Consider the following 16,643-nt stretch of genomic DNA (forward strand, 5'->3'; position numbering starts at 1 on the left):
CAGCTGGCGGCCCGGACGGAGCAGATTTCGGGACGCTGCCCCGGGCCGAAATCGCGCCTCAAATGCAACGTCGGGGAACAACAGCCGTCCTTGAAAATAAGGACACGCCGGGCAGCATGACGTATGTGCCTTGTGATGAGCCAGTTATCCACTAGGGACTCCGTCTTCTATATCTCACCTGCACTGTTCGCTCGATCTGAGTGTGCCTGGTCTGACCGCTCCGCAACAGGCCGCGTCTTCGACGGAGAGAGACCTATCTCGTCTAGTGTGTTTACCGTCTTGTTTAGCTCTGAACCGTTCTACGCATTTGAGCCTCCTACTCGCAGCTGGAAAGCCGCTTGCCGGGATCTCAAACATGGATACCTTTCCCGTTGGTCTTACGCGGAGATCCAGTGTGCAACACAGCTGCATCACCGATCCGCTGGACTGGCTTCGCGGGGATTTCTAAAAACCTTCGATCGGAACCTCCCCTGCAAAGGGCTGCTGTCAATCTGCCCCTGCACCTCGTCCATGACAGGAGATGCACCCATGGGATAGACGTTGAACGAAGCCTTACTATGGGAGATAGATCTTTTATCAGAGCTGATGTTAATTGCATGGAGTGTTGTTCTTAACTCTGTCATCGATTCATACCTACGAAAGTCAAGGAAGTTCCTGGCGGGGGAAAGGTTTAGCGCGGACAAGCTCGTGGTCAGAACGTTTTGGACGGCCTCCGGCTGCAAGCCGTCGTCAGAGGCTTCAAAAGACGGAATCCTAGTTAGCGGCTTTCCAACTCCACAACACGACTTCGGGATGTTCTTGGGCATCCTGGGGACCCCAGCTCCCACACGGTGAACCACAATGAGGGGATGCGATCTTTCTTTCAGGCGTGGTACCGGAGCGAGATCCGATCATAACTGCTGGTTCCCCGGTCCGAGAAGAGCTCGCCCTTGCTGATCGGCGTGCATAAGCCAAGAGGCCAAGCACCTGCCGTTGTGGGGTAAACAGCTCGTATCCATGTTCTCTCGCGGCTCTCCCCACTCCTCACGCCTAATGCCAGGTACTGATGTTACTCCGCAGCAGAGTCTTCGCGGGAAATCCCAATGCTCCACTTGGCCTGCAGCTCCGCTTAAGCACGCCGCTTTGAATCTCGTCATTCCAAGATGCCGGCCCAAGCGGCACGAGGATATATCCCTCAAGTGACGATGCGGAGCTCGGAGCGTGCATATATTGAATCGAGCGCCCGGCCTGCTCGTCTTCTGGTTCCTGACCAGCGAGCTTTCCTGGACGTGTATTCCCACAAATGGCTCTGCAATTGCTTCTGGGAGCTTTGATTGCTCCAGCGCTTGCGATCCCTCTGGCTGGAAGTGCGCTTGAGGTCCTTGAGCGACGCCAACTCTCTGAGAACAATGCAGATCTTTCTGCCTGCCCTGGTTACAATGCCGCGAATGTGCAGCAGTCCGGTTCCTCCATTACTGCAGAGCTGAGCCTTGCCGGTGCAGCGTGCAATGCCTACGGAACTGACATCCAGAACCTCCTCTTGACCGCCACTTACGATTCTGGTAATGCCCCTTTGATCCTGTTTAATTGCACTAGCTAGAGCGGCCTGTGCTAACTCTATATTAGCGGAACGACTGCACGTGGTCATAGAAGACGCAGGTCGACAGGCATATCGCGTGCCGACCTCTGTTTTCTCCCCACCCGAATCGCATGGCGTTGATCCTGGGCACTCGCATCTCCAATTTAACTGGGTGGCATCGCCCTTCTCATTCACTGTAACACGCCGTGCTTCGGGCGAGGTACTTTTCGATTCATCGGCCGCACCGCTGGTGTTCGAGGACCAATACCTGCGCCTCAGAACCGCCCTTCCAGAGGACCCCAACCTCTACGGTCTTGGTGAACATAACGATAACTTGCGATTGAACACCACCGACTATATTCGTACTCTCTGGTCCCGCGACTCTTTTGGAATCCCGCCAGGAACAAATCTTTATGGTAACCATCCGGTCTACTTCGATCACCGCGGCGAGAACGGCACACATGGCGTTTTCCTCCTTTCCAGCGTCGGAATGGACATCAAGATCAACAACACCGCAGAAGACGGGCAGTATCTCGAGTACAACCTGCTTGGTGGTGTTATCGATTTATACTTCATGGCTGGTAATGAACCGACGGATGTCTCCAAGCAGTACGCTCTCGTAGCAGGCTTACCTGCCATGAACTCGTATTGGTCTCTCGGGTTCCACCAGTGCCGGTAAAAACGCCCTCTCCCAAGTACGAGACATGTTAAGTCAACTAACCTAAATCATTTCTAGTTATGGATACCGCGATTTTTATGCGGTCGCTGAGTCAATCTACAACTACAGTGCTGCTGGTATTCCGCTTGAGACGCAGTGGACCGACATTGACTACATGTATGAGCGCTGGATCTTCACACTTGATCCTGACCGCTTTCCTCTGGCACGCGTACAAGACATTGTCAACTATCTACACGAGCACGACCAGCACTACATCGTCATGGTGGATCCTGCGACTGCTGTCGAGAACTACACCACCTACAACCGGGGCGTCCAGCAAGATGTTTTCATGAAATACGATAATGGTACCATTTTCCAGGGTGTTGTATGGCCTGGCCCAACGTAAGTCACGAGAGAAATTTCCTGATTTGGTTGGACTTGCAAGCGCAGCTTGTCTTCTCAAACGGCCATTTTACTCATGCACCATGCTAACCCCATCCTAGTGCCTTCCCAGATTGGTTCCATCCGAATGCACAGGGCTGGTGGAATCAAGAATTCTTGGACTTCTTCGACGACGAAAACGGCGTTGGCATTGATGGTCAGTTGACTCACATCGACGGTGAACTGTGTCTTGCTCACTGACTTTTTGCTACAGGCCTGTGGATCGACATGAACGAAGCTGCCAACTTCTGTCCTTTCCCCTGCCCGGATCCCGAAGCATACGCAGCAGCGAATCGGTTCCCACCAAGGCGTCCGTTCGTGCGGTCACAACCACGTGTCATCCCTGGCTTCCCACCAGAGTTCCAGCCAGGAGCTTCAAACGCAACGCCAGATAGCCTTCCGTACAACGACCCCAACCTTGCGCCCGCCGCGTCTGTAAGTCAGCCTACGAAGCTCAAGCGACAGACCACAGAGTTCGGTGAAGAGCTTGACACGCCGCTCGGCCTTCCAGGAAGGAACCTACTTGAGCCACCTTACCGAATCCAGAACGCGGCCACAGAGCAAGACTATGGTGGCTTGAGCAACAAGACCATCAACACTGACCTCCGCCATGAGAATGGATTGGCCGAACTCGACGTGCATAACCTGTATGGAACAATGATGTCAGAGACTTCTCGTGGTGCCATGCTTGCGCGGCGACCAGGCCTCCGACCCCTAGTCGTCACACGCAGCACCTTTGCTGGAGCTGGTCGCTACGTTGCGAAATGGCTTGGCGATAACCTCTCGACTTGGGAACAATATCGCAAGCAGATTCATGGCATGCTAGAATTCAATGCGCTGTTCCAGGTTCCGATGGTAGGGAGTGACGTCTGCGGATTCGGTAGCAACACAACTGAGCTCCTTTGCGCCCGGTGGGCTATGTTGGGTGCTTTCAACCCCTTTTACCGAAACCATAACCAAGACTCGGCCCTTCCGCAGGGTAAGTGCAACTTTCTTAGCTATCTCGTAGGAATCTGCTTGATATTTCTACGGCGGGGCTGACTATCTAGTAGAGTTCTATATATGGGATTCTGTCACCCGAGCCGCTCGCACCGCTATTGAGATCCGCTACAAGCTCCTGGACTACTTCTACACCGCTATGCATGAGCAGAGCGTTGATGGAACTCCATCACTAAACCCGATATTCTTCAAGTATCCGTCGGATCCGAACACGTTCGCATTGGAGTATCAATTTTTCTACGGCCATAGCCTTCTTGTGTCGCCTGTAACCGAGGAAAACGCCACCGACGTCGAAATCTATCTGCCCAACGACCTCTTCTACGACTTCTACACCTACGAGCCGATCCAGGGCAACGGCACCACTCTCAACCTGACCGATATCGGGTTTGAGGAAATCCCGCTCCACATCAAGGGCGGCTCTATCATCCCAATGCGCACCGAATGGGGCATGACCACCACCGAAGTCCGCACCAAGCCATTCGACCTTGTCATCGCACCTTCGGCGAACGGCACCGCGCACGGCAGCCTTTATCTTGACGATGGCGTCTCGATTGAGCAGAATGGGACGACTTACATCACGTTCACTTACAACAACGGCCATCTCAATGCCAACGGCACGTTCAACTACATGGCAGAGGCGAACAGCATCAGCAAGATCACGGTTCTGGGCACGAGGGGCGTGCCGGAGTTCGCGGAGAGCCAGGTCATCTCGTTCGATGTGGATATTCCATTGACGGAGGCATTTACCCTTGAGTGGTAATTGGGAGACGATCAGCGTAATTCAAAGGTTTACGAAGTCATGTTGAGAGGGATTAATGAGCTTGGAGGTATGGCAGAGAAGAACTTAGCTAGTGAATAGGCAAAACGAAGTTTGACGATTCGAAGCTGCTGTTTTGCCCAATGCCCCTTCACCCCTTTCTAGATTGGGTGATTGGTGGCCTTGGTGCACGTGACCAGCGTTTACCGTGCCCAGCGGAGACTACTTTCTCGCGTGGCATCATGACAATTTAGATATACGTATCGATTATGATGATCTCGGCGTAAACGGGACTGGGAGCATGAACCATCGCACCGGCAGCCGAGATTGCCCGATCAGCTAATGTTACTTGTCTCTTCACTTTGTGGATTTCAACGCCCATTGGTCCCAATAAAGTTTCCATCAAACAGCGCGTCAACTGCACCAGAGAATGAAAGTCTTACTGAACCGTCCGAGTGTAGACAGGCTCATATTACAAGTATCAGCTCTCTAAGATTTCTTGGTTATTCTATCTGGAGCGTCTATCAACAGCCGCTACAGCCCCATGGCGGAGATGTCACGGAAGCCGCAGCCGAAGGCGCATTCATCAATTGGCGACCTAGTACTCGAAGAATGGGTGACAGACCTGATAGCTCACGGAGAAGAGAACCGTCGCCATCCACCCAACTACTTCACCTCCGATCCTTCAGCGCTGATTACCACCTCCTTTGCGCACTCCTTTACCTTGGGCACCGGCAACCAGATCTTCACCTCCATTATCCCAGCCATTGAAGCTGCAGAGTCAGAGGTGCTTATTGTGACCTGCTTTTGGGCTCGCTCAGCCTCACTGGACCAGCTCTGCACGGCCTTACGACGCCTATCCGGCAAAGCACTAAGAAGAGGAGGCTCACGAATCCGTGTCAGCATTTGTTTCTCCTCAAGGTCGTTATGGCAGAAGCTGTTCCAGACCTCCTCATTGGATGGCCATATATATCCGCCCAAGTCCTGGTCAAAGACGCTTAGTTTACCGCCCTGCGGAGACCTCGGGGGTCTGGATTTGACTGTCAAGAGCGTCTTTGTACGGCCGTTCAGTGTTATGCATCCCAAGTTCGTGGTAGTGGACAGAAGAAGGGCTCTTCTGCCAAGCTGTAATGTCAGCTGGGAGAACTGGTTTGAGGGCTGTATCGAGCTATCCGGACCTGTCGTCAGCCAGTTCGTTGGGTTCTGGGAAGAATTTTGGGACCAGGGCAGCAATAAACCTCCGATTTCCAACGGCAACAGCAGCGGCCCGGCGCGTGATGCTCTTACGCTCACAGAGAGCGGTACCTCTGCACCTCCGATGACAGTAAACGGCTATGTCGATATTCTTACAGACTCCATTGGCAACAGTACCGCCCAGGACCAGCTACCTACCACAGCTCCTGCCATCACAGCCGTCTCTTTGAACGCCAAAATACCACTCCCAACTGTCTTCCTCCCCTCTCCCCATCACCTTAACCCACGCTTCCGTCCCTTCCCCTGGCAGACCGCTGCGCCCGCGCCCCCAACACCCCTCAACACATTCATCCTCCATCTCCTCTATCACGCTCAAACCTCTATCTACATTCAAACCCCGAACCTGACCAGTCCACCAATCCTCTCCGCTCTCCTAGCCGCCCTCCGCTGCGGCATCGACGTCCACATCGTCACTAACGCCCGTCTTATGCTCCTTGAGCAGCTCGGCACTGCTGGTACCACGACCGCGCGCTGTGTTAGGAAGCTTATCAAACGTTACCGTGCTATCGCTGCACCACCTCTTACAGCATATTCCCTCGAGCGCGCACTCCCGGCCCCCGGCCGGCTGAGAATCGAGTACTTCCAGCCGCTACCGACGTCGACGTCATCAACAAGCGGCAGCAGAGCCGACGAAGAGCAAGAGCCCGTGCAATCCCACCTCAAGCTCACGATCGTGGATCAAGATGTCACCGTCCTGGGTAGCGGGAATATGGACCGCGCCAGCTGGTATACGAGCCAGGAGCTTGGAGTCGCTTTTTTCTCGGCGGAGTTGGCGGGGCGGGTGAGAGGGGCTGTTGAGGGGGCGTTGAGAGGGAGGAAGAGGGGCGTGTTTGGGGACGGGGAAGGGGAAGGGCGGGGATGACGGGCTCGTGGTGACGGGCTGTGATGAGAGTGATCTCCACGGAGGCAGTTCTACCATCAAGAGGGTTTTTCGTATGGGTTCATGGAACACGGTGAAGAGGATGACGATACTTAGAAGGGCTGGGAGTTGGGGATTGCAGCTCTGGTGCAGTGGCAGACCGAGACCTGTTCTTCATTGCGATGGAGAAACGAAAGGCTAGGCCGGTTTGAAAGACTCCATGATGGCATAAAGCCGTGGCAAACTCATCACAGTAAGTGAGGCGTGTGGAACACGCGCGATTAGAACAAGTGGTCTGATCGGTTCTAGGTGTACAGACCTCTTTCGTTTTCAGTGTTCAAAGAGCACTGCGGATTTGCATTTCGCTGGTCCATCCGCGGCTTTTCATGGGTGCTCGATGATTTAGGACCTCGTTAGGTGAGACAGCGCTTATTGTTAAGCCGCTATTTTTCCTCGCCGGAAATCTCGAAAGCGGACTACTGTCTGTATAAGATCACAAGCTGGTGGGACAGTGCGGAACGTTACAGTGGCGTGCATCGAACTGGCTCAACGATTCCGCAAAGCTGGAGAGCTCCAAGATTTGGCTGTTGCCCACAATAAGGGCCTGCAAAAAGGTATAGATTCGTTGTGTCACACACAACCAACGCGATGGATCGGGCCATTGTATAGACCTGGCCCATCCTTTAACTCTCGACCCTGCCACCCCAATGTGTATGGACTCTGCTGTAAGCAGCATACTCGATATAGATACTAACTCCCAACGTCGCTTCACATGCATCCAGACCCCCATTTCCACTTGCAATGCTCCCCCACAAGCGCCGATGCAGTATTCAAAAGCACGCACAGCCCATCACCCCCAAAATGCCGCCAACAGTATCTATCGTCCGTCATCGTCAAGTAGCACTACGCGTGTCTTCCCCTCTTTCCTCCCCCACCCGCGCCATCCTTCCGCTCCCCAGGCCCGCTAATATCAAAGTACTCCCCGAACGGTATCCTTCGCTTAGTCCCAGCGCCGCCTCCCAGGTTCCCAAGCGACGAGCTGTGCCGCGTGTTCGGTCTCTGCACGTGGCGGGTGGACGGCCGTACATGCCGCGGTAGTGCGTCGAGCCGTATGTGCTGTCCGAAAACGCCCGTGCTTTGTGCTGCTTCCGCCGCTTCTGTATCCATGGCGTCTTGGGAGGGATAGTTGTGTGCGGAGCGGAAGCTGAAGTCTGTCCGCGGCGGACTTGTCTCGACCGGCGGTGGTCGGCTTTCAGGTTCTGCCTCTGGTGGAGGGGAGTGTGCTGGCTGCGATATCATCGGTGGAGCGGACTCGGGCCGTACGACTGAGACGGTCGGTGTCTCTAGCCTAGGCTGCACTGTCTCTGGCGCTTGACTCCGCGTTGCTATTGGCGAGGAACTCCGTGCCCGCTTCTCTTCGTCTGCCTCGTCGTCGCTGTCGCTGGTCGTGTGGGCTGGTGCCCCTTGTAGCCGTTCTGTTGCCCACCGCCGTACCCGCCATCCCTCTCCGTCGTCTAGCCCTATGTCTTCTTTGTCTAGGAAGGAGAGGAGCTCCTCTATCGCCTCTTGGTAGCCTTCCCCATGTGCTCGTGCCTGGTCTGCTGCGGCGGTCTTGTAGAGATTTGTGACGGAGAGAGCGGCGGTTTTGAAGGCCTGGAGGAGTTGTTCGGGCGGTTGGGGGAATGTTTTTCTTGGTGTCGTTGACGGGAGGGAGGTGTTTAAACTCCGCATGGAGTCCATGGTGCGTGTGTAGGAGGTAGAAGAGGCTGCAGAAATGGGTAGCCGGTTGGTTGCAGGACCCCACTAAGCGAGGTTTAGATCGGTCTTTGACCTCTTGCAGAAGGTGTCGGTGGAAGACGGTTAGACAATATTCAAAACAGTAGGTAGTCGGTAGAAGGATGACCCCTATTAAGATCGGCACCTGATGTGAACCGTGGATATAGTGGTGGTAGTCCAACTGATTGATGAGGTGTCGCTTTCGTCAAAGAGTCGATGCCAAGCGTTTCCGCTGTTTGTCACATGGCAAGCGAGCCCCTCCGCTCCGCTGCTTCCCGCCCCGCATCCCTGGCAGCTTAACCACGAACCTCCCGAGTTACGCGCGTCATGTTCACGAATCAAGATGAAGAGACACAAGCGTCAGGTCAGCGTTGATCAGAGTCTCCGATAGTCGATATGATTCAAGACATCCCACCATGCTCAGAGAACTGAGCTTGTAGAACTTGCATCATGCTGACTCGTTTGACCACGATGCACTGAACTCCTCTGATGTTGGAAAGCAAAAGCGTATGGCCGAAAGTGTCGTCTCCTGAGAGCCTGTGGATCGTAGACTGCGCAGCCTAAAGATGCAAGAGTGCCGAACGGCTCCGATCAAGCCGCCCCTTGTTCTCTGTCCATAACCGGCAATCCAGCGTGATCTTCAGTCTACTATTGTATAAGAAAGCATCTCTTCTTCATTGATCACCGTTTCAGACTCGCTTAGAGAAAGGACTGGTCATGAGCCCAACATTTCCATTGTAGAATATCTACAGAACCGTTCCAGCAGCATTCCTTATCCATCTTCAGAATCAGTTGTCCGCTGTGTCACACACTTTCATCTTGTCGTCGCGCAAAGCGAGGATTTATAGCTGGTCCATGATACTGTTTGCGGCCCACCAAAACCCAGAACACAAGTCCGAAAACGATAGCAGCGGAAAACACCACAACAGACCAATTCATTGTGATCAGTGTGACCGGAGTCGCCGGCGGAAAGAAAGACATTACGAAAGTTATGAGAGTGTACACCATGGCAACGATATTGACGGTCATGCCCCAGGACCCCATATTCCAGGGTCCGAATGCGATCTGTTCCTTCCGGAGCCTCTTGCGAATCATGAGGGATATGCAGATGAGATACGACGAGAATAGCCCGGCGATGACCAGGCTAACGATGGCGTTGAAGGCGGCCGTGGACCCGATGTTGATCAGAGCGAGAAGTGCATTGAATAGCGCGGTACAGCCCACAGCCCACAGAGGAATTTTGAAGCGCTTATCGACCTGCCATGCATTAGACTGGCCGCAACAAAACTCGAGATGAAAGTCTCAACAGCGACATACCTTCGCAATCGTGCTCGAGAACGGAACACCCTTATCACGCGCAAAGGCCCAGAGTTGCCGGGATGCCGCTGCCAGGTAACTGAAGGTTGCGCAGACGGCGAAGGCAGTGAGAATTGAGGTCATTGCCGTTGCTCCGGCTCTAGAGTTCGTCGCGTTATAGAAGATCTGGATGAAGGGCCAGCCGGTTTGCGTCCCCAAAGCCGACTCCACATCGCCGATGCAGAAGAGTATGGCGATGAAAGTCGCAAATCCTGAGGATGTTACTATGCTGATATGACATATAGTGAGTTCCAGCCAGCTTACCAAGAGCGCCGTTCAGCAGGACTGTGAAGATCATGCTTCGAGGGACATTGATCGAGGCGTTCTTTACCTCCTCAGCTGCAACCAGTGAGCGTGTGGCCCTCGGCAACGTACGGGCACTCACCCATATGACAAGCTCCATCGTAGCCAACGAAGATGATGCTGGAGGACGTAAGTCCCACAAAGAAAGAAAGCCCATCTGAATATCCGGATACATTGGACCAGTCTGCGAACACGAAGGAGGCCGGGCTCTTCGGAGCCAGATGCACCAGCGGGATCAACACAGCGAAGAAGCCAAGTACATGAAGCCAGAGGAGAGCGCCCTCAATTGCTGGTAGCAGTCTTACCGTCACTGTGTTGATGAAGAGGCTGAGCAGCAGTACAGCGTAGAGCAGCAGTGTTCCGTGCCAGCGTTGATAAGCGTAGCTCGGATCATTGAGCACAAGAAGTCCTTGGATGATTGTTCCGCCTAGGAACGTTCCGAGCACGCACGCTGCTTGCCATCCGAGTACCGAGACCCACCCTACTCGGTATGAGCTACACAGAAAAACCAGCTCGGAGGGGGCTTGTACCAGTTAGATAACTCAAGAAACGAGCCCACTTCGGAGGCGCCATGAGCGCTACCCAGTGATATTGCCCGCCAGAGGTGGGATACCTCACAGAGGGTCAGCAAAATGATCGAGCTGGTTGAATGGGGTGTCGTACATAGAAGCCATTTCAGCGATCGAGGCGCATGTTGCAAGCGAACCGAAGAAGCAGAACACGTAGCCGTAGAGCATAGACGGACCTCCTCCGTTAATGAATGCAGTAATAAAGAACCTATGAGCCAGTAAACGATAGATGCTTTGTGATTGCGCCGGGTACTCCTACGGATAGGCGGCTTCCCAGCTACACAGCAAAACAGTGGTAAAGCCCAGCAGCGGCAACAAACCAAACATCCTCTGGAACCGATGCTTAGTAAATCAACAAGGTCCGGGTTGCGGAGGACACCTCACCCTCGTCTCCTGCGTCAGTCCTAACCTCGCCATATCAGCTTCGTCTCCGCTCATAGCATCGTCTCCCATTTCCGTATCTTTTATCTCGCTGTTCGGCTTCATGAGAACCGGTTCCCTCTCGGTAATGGGATTTGATTCGGGAAGATCCATATTGAAGGCCGCTGCTACTCTCGAGAAAGGAGCGGGGGATAGTAACGAGCACTGAGAAAAAAGGATGAAGTGCAAACAATCTTATCGCATGGATGCGTCTCAGAATAAGAACAAGAGGGATAGCTGTCACGCACCCCTGTTGCATAATGCTCGCCCAGCTCATCCTTTACAGGATCCTGCCACGTCCGATGGTTGGTTTGCATAGTGTCTGGGTAGCATCCTGATGTTATTTTGGCTGAAAAATGCAACCGCATTAATCAGCTTCCATCCCTACGAATACAAGGTTGCAGCGGCATCTATCGGACGTGGGAGGATGCTGTACAATCTACCCCCAGAAATGCACACCGTCTGCAGCTAAGCAAGAACGGCCAACCAGAAAACCCGTCAGCCATACCAATCCGTTGATCCTGCATGATAAAAGCTCTCGTCTGCAGAATGGCCAAGGTACATAACGGCCCCCAAATCAAGCACGCTGCAAAGCCGAATACGCCAAAAGGACGCTTGTCTGGATCGTCCCGCCAGGAGGCAACTCATCTAGATCACGCTAAAAGCTCGGCTGACCAACGCGCTAATGCAAGAATCCTGGTCATTTACAATCCCAAACAATACGAAAGCGTGAAAAAACTCGGGCAAAAAGATGGTAATAGACTGTGCGGTAACGTAAAATGTATGAGATTGATCAGATAACTAACTAGTTAGTCAGATGAGCTTTCAGCGTGGTCTAGATGAGTTGTACGCTCATCGTCCCGCTTCGGCCCTTTTCCGCGACGGCCTGAAGCGAGCCGCCCCCAAGAAAATCCTTGTCCAGATAGACTAACCAAGCTCTTAAGACTGTGAGAGAACCGCATCCCGACCGATCAATCGCCGATGTCCCTGTCCGAGATGCAGATGTTTGATATGTAAGGCGCTGCTAAAGCGTTTGTTCGGGGACCAGAGCATGGAGAGTTACTGGCAGCTCATTGATGCAGTATGCAACTTCCTGGCTGTCGATTCAGACCATCGAAGGGTGAGTCCGGCTACAATACCGTAATCTGGACCATAGCCCTGATGCCAGCAAGTATCCAACCATAGTCCGAAATGTGATGCATAGGCGGAGTCAATTCTGCTTGCTTCTTCAAAAATCAATGCTTGTTCAATATGGTGGCTTTTTAGAGCTCACACTTGATTTTTCTACGTGACGCAAGGCCATTGCGCCTTGCTACGCGAAACACAAAGATCTACGAAATTAACGATAGACAATCCAACACCATCGCGAGCCTAAGCATCCAAAAAGAACAGGCCACCCTTTACCCGATGCTTTCCAACCTCAACGCTCAGCCCCTTACTCAAACCCCCTCCCATTCTCCAACACAGCAAGCACACCCCTCCCATCCCTCGCCCTCCTCGCCGCTCTCTCCACCTCCCCCACTCTCCTCTTCTCCCCCGCTTCAAGCGCCTTCTTCCTCTCCGCCTCCCTAGCCTGGTAATGGATATTACTCTTCTTCGTCCCGCCTCTCCTAACCGTGTTCTCCGCTACCGGGGTATTACGACCTGAGGTTGAGGATGTTGTGGATACGAGGGACTGGTTGGATGTCGCTTGGCGCAGGAGCGAGGGAATGCGGAAACCGGGGCGGTGGAGGCCGGTGGTGGGGGCGTGGAAGGCGAGAGGCGTAGTGGAGGTGGTTGTGGTTGTGGTGGGTGTTAGGAGGGAGAGGCGATTTATGCAGGGGGCGCGGGAGGGTTTCAGGGGGGTGGGAGGGCCGTAGAGCTCGGCGCCGGATTCGAGATCTGTGGCGGGAGATGGCGAGCGGGAGAGGGATGCGGCTCTTGATAGTGAACTTAGGGTTCGTGTAGGTTGAGCGGTGCGCCGAGGATTCGGAGAGACCCTGCGTCGCCTTGTTGGTGATCTCTGGTTCTCTGCTGAAGGCGTCGGCTCTGTGGGCTTCTCCGGAGACTTGAGGAAGTCGATGTCGTCGTCTAGGCGGTCTTCGATAGCAGCCAGGAAGGCGGCTTTCTTGGGGTTCTCTGCGATCTTCCCGATATTCTCATCCGCGAGCAAGGCCTTGCGCATCTTGGCGAACTCTCTCTGCTTGCGTCGTCTGCGCTCCTGAGCGCGATCGTCGTCGTCATCTGACAGGTCAAACTCCGCTCCGCGCTTGCGGCGTAGCGCGCCATTCATAAGGTCTTTGTATAGCTTGTCGATGCGCTTTTCGTCGTCCTTGCGCTCCTTGTCGCTGTTAAACCTCGATTAGCGGGACTCATTTTCTCGTTGATAGAAGATCAAAGCTTACGCAAAGAATGCAGCAATTTGCCGCTCGTCAGTGTCAACCTCGCCTTCGTCGATCATCTTCGCCACCTCCTCATCCATCTCGCCTGTACTCTCATCGTCGCTAGCACCCCCGAGGCCAGCGTACTCATCTTCGGATTCTTCAGCTTGCTCCTGGACCATCTCTCTAGCATTACTCTTCTTCTTGTCAAAGGTCTCAACAGCTGTCTGCTTTTTGGCAGCTTTGCGCATGAGATCAAATAAATTGGCCGACGCATCCTGTCCTTCATCCTCTGACCCCGACACCACATCGGCTTCATTTTCATCCAGGTCAGAGAGGACCGTGATCTGTTCGCTGCGGCGCTGGAGACGGCCCTTCCTCCTAACGACGGGTGACTCCGGGATAGGCAAGATCTCCGTCTCCACTGTCGAAGGCGGAGGCAAGGAGCGTTTGGCAGGCGTACGAGCTTGAAAGCCCACATCCTGGGTTGGGTCTGGCACTTCGGATAAGGGGGTCTGTCGCGGAAACTGTGATGGTAGCTGAGAGATCCCAAGCTTGATCTGTTGTGATGCCGAATCGATTTGGCTTTGCGTGTGCTCGTTCTGTGAGGGGCTGATCTGGCTGTCCTGAATGAGGAAGTCCTGAAAAGGTTCTACCATCGCAGCGTCCCAGTTCATCGGAGCAGCTGAAGAAAGACCTCGTAGGAAGTCAAGGGAATCTTGCTGTTGATCGATTTCCACATGTGGGCTGATGCCGCTGCCAGATTGCGACTGTGACTGTGTGTCGAGCATCGTACCAGCGAACATCTGGGTAAGACCCATAGAGCTTGCGGGTACTGCTCCGAAGCCAAAGGCGGCCATCTCGTCGCTTGGCTCTGAGGGTGGCGGTTGCGCGCTCGCGGCAACTGATATCTCAATATCCTCATCTTCCTCGTCCGTGATGACCCGTTTGTTCCTGATCTGCTTTCCACCTCTGGTGGGTTTCACCTCCGGCTCTGACTCGGAAGCTACATCGTTCATCTCAACATCCGACTCATCGGAGCGTACTTCTTCATCTTCGCCGGCATCATCGTCCGCTTGGTCGTCAAACAGCCCTTCGCCTGCCGCCGTCTCTCCGTCTTCCTCATCTTCTTGGACCTCCTCTTCGTCCTCAGATCCCGAGAGCTCCACACCACCTTCCTCCTCTTCCTCACTAGAGATGTAGTCTTCATCCTCATCCTCATCTTCGCTATCAGGCAGACGATCGCCGCTAGCTTGAACTTCATCTTTCTTCGCAGCATCCTTCTCCTTCTTAGCAAGCACCATAGCCTCTTTCCTCGCCTTATCCAACAAGTTATCTAGCTCCAGCTGGTCCCTCTCACGCTCTTCCTCCGTTTGAACGATAATACCTCTCGCTTTCAGGCCGGCGATCCTTTCCTCTCTGGCTTTCTGCGCTTGCTGTCGGGCCCGTCGTTGCAGCTGAAGCTGAAGTTCGGAAGGTGTAAGAGACCCTCTGGATCCTCTGGTCTTATTTGGTGAGGTAACGTGGGCTAGAGCCCGTAGAGTGAGCATGGAGTTGGATTCGGACGCTTTCTTGGCTGGCATTTGATCGAAGACGGGGAGACGACTGGACTTCTGAGGTTTGGTGGGTTTGGGGATGTCGTCGTCGGAGCTCAAGTCAATTTCTTTCGGCTGCGTGGGTTTCTGAAGTAGACCTAATTAGGGGAGTTAGCGAGAGGAACGCAAAAACGCGAAACCTGAAGCCAGTGAGAACTGTTGAACTTACTGTCCCGACCAAGCATCAGAGACGACTGTTTCTCTGTCGAGGATGCCTTAGGCCTCAGACATGTAGCTAGATCAAAGCTATCTGGTGCCGCTTGTACATCCACATCCCTCATGGGAGCTTTGCCCTTGTCCTGTTTCTTCATCTTCTGCCCGATGATATCCAGCAGCGATGGTAGGTCATCGTTGGCATCCTCCTCAATCTGCACTGCGTTCATGTGATTAGCCCCGTGTCTGACCTCACCCGCGCTCCCAGCTTCTTTCCCGGTACGATCTTCACCATCACTAAGTGGTGGGCTTGTCGGTGGTGTGTCTTTGTCTTGGATGGCCTCAGCGTCTGATGAGGCAGCAGCTTTGCTAGGCTGCGGTTGGTTATAGTTGAGCTTGGCAAAGAGATCCTTCGTAGTGATCCTCTTCTTCGTTCTCGCCTGATGCGTCAACTGCATGTTCCGCTGCATGCGCTGCGTCTCCCTGTTCATCTCCTCTATAGCCTTCTTGCCCGCTCTGCGCGTAGGCCGTGCCTGCTGGGTCAACTTCCGGCCTGCCGCCTCATCCTCGCTGTCCGTCTCAGCGGTATGGGGTATCCTTGATTTTTGCGTGGCTTTTAAAATGCGCTGCTGTATTGCTCGCTCTTCTTTCTCTCGCGCTTCGCGCTCTGCTCGTTTCCGAGCGACCAGCTCCGCGAAGCGAGCATTGTGGGTAGCACGAGTGGGAACGCCGGAGTCTGAATCCGAGCCTGCGGCTTGCGGGGATGCAATTTCGGCTGGAGATACGAAGAGACCCGGCGTCTGGTCCCTCGGCTGAGCACCATGCTGGACAGAATTTTTACCAGTGCTATGTATACGCTCTGGACTGCTGGCTCGTGATGCTGACAACGCCGGTGACCGCCTCGGGGATCGAGCAGCTTCTACAATTGACCTCTCGGCGGGTCGCACAGGTTTCCTGATGGGCAGCTCGTCATCTGAGTCTTCATCAAATCTTGCGAGAAGGGCCTTGACTTTGCTGCGCGGCGTGAGCTCGATTGGAGATCTTGAGCCGCGCGATGAGGGCGACGACGTTGCTGAGCTCCGGCTCGATCGTGCAGGTGTTGATGGTAGAGACATGCTACCTTATGACTGATGCAATGAGTAATAGGAGTGTGAATGAGGAGCAATGGTTACTGCATGGCATAGTAAAGTAAAGAGGAAGACGGTACTCTAAGTTGAGGTTCACGCTTCCGCGGTCGACGCGACGCGATACGCGATGACGCGACAAGGCTGGGGGGGAGCGGAACTTTGTTCGTCCGCTGTAACTGACTCGCGGACCAACAGCAGGTAAAATCCAAGATGCATCATTCGAACACCTGTTTAAGCACGGAGAGGTCAGCATAGCAAGGAGTGTTAGTCTTCCGAAGGCTGTTTGACTCAATCATTTTGCGGTTGCTGGGCTATCAGTAGAACCGGTCTTTTGCGATTCGCTACACATATCATAGTGCTCGCTTCAACTCTGGTTCTGTCCGTGGAGATCCATATATGTTGTACCGCATCGCATCACTACCTCTATCTCTTGCGTTATTCACCCGATCTAACAAACC

General features: G+C 53.9%; 5 protein-coding genes across 5 annotated transcripts; 2 read left to right on the plus strand and 3 right to left on the minus strand.

Moving 5' to 3' along the window:
• Positions 1 to 1,282: 1,282 nt before the first annotated feature.
• Positions 1,283 to 4,416, plus strand: W97_06932 (uncharacterized protein; the record flags this gene model as incomplete). The annotated part of the gene is made up of 6 exons (XM_007784691.1): positions 1,283 to 1,541; positions 1,606 to 2,233; positions 2,295 to 2,618; positions 2,720 to 2,814; positions 2,872 to 3,636; positions 3,710 to 4,416. The coding sequence occupies 6 exons, from the start codon at positions 1,283 to 1,285 to the stop codon at positions 4,414 to 4,416; spliced, it is 2,778 nt and encodes a 925-aa protein (XP_007782881.1).
• Positions 4,417 to 4,957: 541 nt separating this feature from the next.
• Positions 4,958 to 6,529, plus strand: W97_06933 (uncharacterized protein; the record flags this gene model as incomplete). The annotated part of the gene is made up of 1 exon (XM_007784692.1): positions 4,958 to 6,529. The coding sequence occupies one exon, from the start codon at positions 4,958 to 4,960 to the stop codon at positions 6,527 to 6,529; it is 1,572 nt and encodes a 523-aa protein (XP_007782882.1).
• A 900-nt stretch (positions 6,530 to 7,429) lies between these two features.
• Positions 7,430 to 8,266, minus strand: W97_06934 (uncharacterized protein; the record flags this gene model as incomplete). The annotated part of the gene is made up of 1 exon (XM_007784693.1): positions 7,430 to 8,266. The coding sequence occupies one exon, from the start codon at positions 8,264 to 8,266 to the stop codon at positions 7,430 to 7,432; it is 837 nt and encodes a 278-aa protein (XP_007782883.1).
• An 840-nt stretch (positions 8,267 to 9,106) lies between these two features.
• Positions 9,107 to 11,064, minus strand: W97_06935 (uncharacterized protein; the record flags this gene model as incomplete). Its single annotated transcript, XM_007784694.1, has 8 exons — positions 9,107 to 9,559; positions 9,620 to 9,870; positions 9,923 to 9,997; positions 10,044 to 10,445; positions 10,492 to 10,574; positions 10,625 to 10,738; positions 10,790 to 10,860; positions 10,915 to 11,064. 8 exons carry the CDS (start codon positions 11,062 to 11,064, stop codon positions 9,107 to 9,109), a joined length of 1,599 nt encoding a protein of 532 aa, XP_007782884.1.
• A 1,321-nt stretch (positions 11,065 to 12,385) lies between these two features.
• On the minus strand, positions 12,386 to 16,173 carry W97_06936 (uncharacterized protein; the record flags this gene model as incomplete). The annotated part of the gene is made up of 3 exons (XM_007784695.1): positions 12,386 to 13,277; positions 13,335 to 15,003; positions 15,075 to 16,173. 3 exons carry the CDS (start codon positions 16,171 to 16,173, stop codon positions 12,386 to 12,388), a joined length of 3,660 nt encoding a protein of 1,219 aa, XP_007782885.1.
• Positions 16,174 to 16,643: the final 470 nt, after the last annotated feature.

The sequence above is a fragment of the Coniosporium apollinis genome (assembly GCF_000281105.1).
Source record: "Coniosporium apollinis CBS 100218 chromosome Unknown supercont1.35, whole genome shotgun sequence".
Taxonomy (NCBI): Eukaryota; Fungi; Ascomycota; class Dothideomycetes; genus Coniosporium; species Coniosporium apollinis.